This window comes from Mus caroli, chromosome 1 (genome assembly GCF_900094665.2).
Source record: "Mus caroli chromosome 1, CAROLI_EIJ_v1.1, whole genome shotgun sequence".
Lineage (NCBI taxonomy): Eukaryota > Metazoa > Chordata > Mammalia > Rodentia > Muridae > Mus > Mus caroli.
The window spans coordinates 179,979,723-179,984,722 of NC_034570.1; the positions used below are offsets into that span (position 1 = coordinate 179,979,723).

The 5,000-nt window shown below is 49.5% G+C and overlaps 1 protein-coding gene across 11 annotated transcripts in view; it reads left to right on the top strand.

Annotated features, from left to right (window-relative positions):
- The window catches only part of LOC110292153, a 176,571-nt gene that overhangs the window by 7,419 nt on the left and 164,152 nt on the right, over positions 1–5,000 (top strand). For 3 of the 11 annotated variants that reach the window (XM_029477299.1, XM_029477308.1, XM_029477301.1), the window contains exons 1-2: positions 1,677–1,889; positions 2,014–2,116. The exons of 6 other annotated variants lie outside the window; for them this stretch is intronic. In XM_029477299.1, the coding sequence (XP_029333159.1) occupies positions 1,683–1,889; positions 2,014–2,116 (310 nt within the window). In that variant the 5' untranslated portion in view covers positions 1,677–1,682. Of the gene's footprint in view, positions 1–1,676; positions 1,890–2,013; positions 2,117–2,812; positions 4,974–5,000 lie in introns of those variants that run through there. 2 more of the 11 variants (XM_029477306.1, XR_003836698.1) reach the window with 2 other exon arrangements.

Genomic DNA, 5,000 nt, shown 5'->3' on the forward strand with positions numbered 1-5,000 from the left:
GAGAGAGAGAGAGAGAGAGAGAGAGAGAGAGAGAGAGAGAGAGAGAGAGAGAGAGAGAGAGAGAGAGCGCTCTGGCAGGAGAAAGAGAAAGCCATGGTGACAGAAAGGGGAAAATCTAAAGGCGTGTGGATGGAAGTTGAGAGAGTACAGGTGTGTGTGTGGGGGGGGGTCCCTGTGGAGTGTGAGTGAGCTGGATGGGTTGTGTCGATCAAGAGTGCCACGAGAGAGAATGAGAACGAGGGGCTTCGAGGAGCGTGTAAGGCACTAGAAGATGAAGAAAACCTTGGTGCGCATGGCACCCAGTTCCAATCCTGACACTCAAGAGAGCGGAGGGTTGAGGTGGAACTTAAGGGCCAGGCAAGAGTAAGGAAGTAGGGCAGGAGGCTAAGTTTGGCCTGGGTTCTGGTTCTAGTCTGGTGAAGGCCAAAGTTTCTTGGCTTCCCCTAGCCTAGAGTTTTGAAGCAGCTCCCTTGATAATCCCAGGTTGGCTGTGAAGGGACTTGGACCAACACTTTGTAGCCATCACCCACAGAGGACTGACATCCTGCACCCTCCCGTGTATATGTGTGTGTGTGATTGGAAGGAGGGATAATATGGCCTTTGCTCAGTCAGTGACCCCTTGGGTATGTTGTTTGTGCTTGTTGTCCCCTGCCCCCTGCCCCCAGACTCTGCACATCAGCGTCCCCTTTGCTCCTAAATCAGTTTCCTTCTGCCCCACCTAAGAACCAGAGTTGACCAGTCCTCCCCTCCAAACGCCAGAAAAGCCAGTTCTTTCTCTCAAAACACTGGACAGCTCCTCTTGTCTCTCCTGGGGGATTATGTCTGGCTGTGGTCCTGGAAGGGTCTAGTAGGAGTGAAACTCCAATCGAACTCAGGGAAGGGGATCACTTTCTTGATTCCAGGGCACCACTGCTGCTAAGACCCTGCAAAGCCTGGCATTTGGCGGCCCTGTAGAGAGAGCAGCCCATGGCCAATTCTGGTGCTGACCCAACTCGAGCAGTGATTAAGCTCTGTTTGATTTGGTCAGCTTTCTGAAGCCTCAGCTAGGAGCTCTGTTCTACAAAATCTGGATGAGAGGCCAAAGCATGAAGACCTCATTTTCTCATATTCCAAAGTGACCTTTGCATAAAAACAGGGAAGATGCAATCGGCAGGAAGATGCTGAGCCGCCGCGGCAGCCACCGCCACAGCTTCAGAGAACGCTCTCTCTGTACCCCTGACTTTGTACCCCATACTTCTGTTTTTCCGCTGAAAATATTGTGGGTGGGCTGGAGAGGTGGCTCAGTGATGCAGAACACTTGCTTCTCTCCTGAGTCACCCAGAACCCACCTTGGGTGGTTTACAACCGTTTGTAACTCCAGATCCAGGAAGTCTGGCACCCCCTTTTGGCCTCTTCTAGCCATTGCCCTCACAGGGACATACCTCACACGGACGCATGCACTTATTAAAAATAAATTATAAAAAGGAAAGCAAATGTCATCGAGTATGGGAAGAGACCATCGGTTAAATATGTCCTTCCAAATAAAAGGCAAATGTAATGAGCTAAGTCGCACAGTGTATTTATAATACCCGTTATAAATATTATGCTCCTGCAAGCAGGAGCATATGTAATGGAATATAAGATTCTTAGCGAGGACATGAAGTGTGTTGCATCTGATTCTACCAACATACAGGGCTATCCCCATGGCATGGATGAGTCCATTGATTCTGGAGGAGTTCTTACAACTTGGTCAAGGCCAAAAGACAGTCAATTGCAGAGCCTGGATTAGAACCCAGTGTTTTGTGATAAATCTTTTCCTGGGGAGAGAAAACACACATCTGCTCATGCCTGTTAGGGATCCCATGGCAGTCCAAAGCATGGATACCGCCAAAGTCCAACGTGGTGAACCAGTGAGTTTTATCGGGGTTACACAGAGGAGTGTGGGATGGGGTTACTTAGAGGATCAGAGGTGACTCCAAAGCGGCTGTATCCCCAAATGAAAGCGAGGTCTTCATGCTTTTGCCTCTCATCCAGAGTTTTTGGAACAGCCTCTCCTTGGCACCCCACATGGGTGACAGTTCACAGAAGCTGGAAACCTGGAGTGCACTGCACAGCCTACGGGCAGCTCAACAGGTTGGTGAGTGTTCTTTCCAACTGACTCTGGTCTAAACCTCTACCAGGCAGCTCACCTGGTTTTTGTTTCTCCAAACATCTGGCTAGTCTGAGTCTTTGCAGCTTGACTCTTCTGAGAGTCTTCCTTCCTCAAAGCTTGGCTTAGCTCAGCTGAGGGAAGCTCTCAGCTTTTACTGATTACTAATGAATCTGGTCAGTTTCAGGGACTTCCTGAAGCTATTTTGAGTTGTTCATCTTCTTGTTTAAGGAGCTTCCTTCTATCGATCTGGAGGAAACCATTACACAACACACAGGTCATCCTGCTGGGATGTAAGACAATTCCCCTGGGGCCATCGTGATGTCTGCAGGAACATTGTTTCTGTGTATGAATGTTTCCCCTGCAGTATGTATGTGTATCTCTAGTGTCTATAGAAGTCAGAAGAAGGCATTCAGTCCTCTGAAACGGAGTTACAGGTGGTTGTAAACCACCACATAGGGGCTGAGAATGGGCCCGGGTCCCCTGTAAGAGCATATAGTGCTCCTAACCACGGGGCTACCCCTCCCGCCCCTGCCTTGTTTTAATAGGCCCATTTCTATACCCTCAGCTATTCCTTGATTATCCGACCATCAGTGTTTCCACCCACAAACTGTGGTTATTTCCACAACAGACTTATTGAATGGAGAGGAGTTAGCAAGCTGTCTGCTTCCATTTTCCCTCCAGATACCAGCGAAGCCCATGAAGGGGAAAGCCGTGCAGGCCAGGCTTCGCTGCGCATCAGAGAACGCCGGCGGATCCGAGGATCCCCGTTTTGTTGAAATAGAATTGTAAAAAATAAAGGGGGGGCAGTTTAATCCTGTTAAACGTGGTGCGTGTTTCTGCAGAGCGCAGGGAGGGATTAGAGGAGGAAGGGAGACCAAGTACTGTGTCAGCCTCGCCGGTGTCACTAAGGCGACATGACAACTTGTCTTGGGCGATCTTTACAGCATGTTAGGCTGACTCAGAAGTGTTTTCTGGCGTCCCCTTTGTGTCCCCCACGGGGTTCTTTCATTTCTGAAACTTTCTTTCTTTTCCCGTCCCTTTCTTCCCCACACTGCTGCTTTGCTTTTTAATCCACGGTGTCTCCCTCAAGTCAAAACATTTAGCTGGCTCTGATCGAGATTTGGTTTTGAAGATGCCCTTTGACCTTGCACTGTGCAAAGCAGCCTCTGAGAAGTGTACAGTCCACCCTCAACCTTTTGCCCTCTCCCCGGGCTCCAGAAAGAGCTTCTGGGGAAGCAGGCTCGTTCTGGATTGCACACAGAAGCCGCCCCCTCCCCTTTCCATCCATTCCTTCCTTCTTCCCTTCCCACCCTGATTTATTTTCTCTTCAAACCTTTCCACCGTCTTTGCTTCCCCACCTCACTGGCTTTCATTCTGTCTAGACTGTTCCTTGTCACAACTCTTCTCTCTTTTTTTTTTCCTTCCATTTTTTTTTTTTTTTTTTTGCTATTTTCTGTTCAGTTCTCCCTCATTCAATGTCTTCATTTCATCGTTTCTTTCCTAGAATTATCTTTTTGGGAAGCGGGTACTCGGTGCTGACTCCAGGACTTTGGAACACTAAGCTACACATTCTACGCTGAGCTCTGTCCTCAGCCTGGCTCTCTGAACTGCTCTTTCCCCTATTCAATGTTATTTAATAACTTTTCGTCCTTTCCTTTCTTTTAAACAACACAGTGACACTTCTAATGAAAGGTTATACACCCTTGAAGTTTTCCAAGCTGAAGTGAGGTCAGCTGACCCCGGGGGGTGGTGGGGGGCCCCACGGCTGACATAGCAACTGGAGGAAGAGTTGCCATAGAGGAAGCATGGCCTTGAGACTCGGTCACTGTCTTTCCGAAGCAGGTGGCCAGCTCGCTTGGCGATGTGGCTGCCTGTCCATCTTTCTGTGGCTTAGACACCCTCTGGCCCACGGTCCCTTCCCCCGCTCCAGCTTTCCTCACTGGCTTACCACCAGAGACTAGATGTTGAGTCAATGGAAAAACAACACTGGCCAACATTAAAGGGAGACTGTTTGGAAAAGGAAGGCCCTGCTGGGGCACAGAGGAAGCCTGCGTGCTAACACGGGCCACCTCTTATCTGGAGCAGCTGGGCCTGGGCTGAGTGCGCTCGCTCCATCCTTTGGCAAGAGATCTTCTGCAGACAGGCAGCCTTGGGACTGAGGAGCCATTCTCAGCCCAGAGTGTCCCCAGAACTGTAGAGACAAAAGCCATTGCTCCCCCTAGAGACCGAGAAATGGAAGGAGAGGGCGAGTTTTGAAGGGAGCATGCTTCCTAAAGTCCATGTCTCTGGGTATTACTCACCACAGGCCCAGGGAGCTAAGTCCCATGCACTGTGAGATTTCTGTCCTGACCCAAATGTAAGTCCTGGGAAAAGACAAGAGAAGGAAAAGGGGAAACTCACAGTCCCAGGCTCTGAGCTGCTTACTGGAGTCTTGATCCTGCTCTTGACAGAAACAAGGCAGATGGCTACTGGGGCACGAATTCACTTATTCACTGCATCTTCTTCTGTGGCCCAGTCAGCTTCAGCATGCTGACTGACATCTTCAGACTGCTCTCTGAGGAAAGACTCAGCAGAGCCTGTTAAGAGGAGGGCTGTCTCCTCAGTCTGCCTCAGACCCACCATGCCCATGCTTGCCAGGAAGTGTTTTCTTGGGGTGAAGTCCCTGTGATAACTTCTGGACACGTTACTTTTGGAAACCTTGGCTGCATGCATGATAACAGAGCAGCTTGGAGTTCCCTTTTGCGTCTTGGTCAGTTTTCAGTTTGAATGAGATGCTAGATGTGATGTAGTCATTGCTGCCTTTCCATTTTTGCTGAGTGTGTGTGTTTGTCTGTGTGTGTATGTATGTGTATATGTATATGTGTGTGTA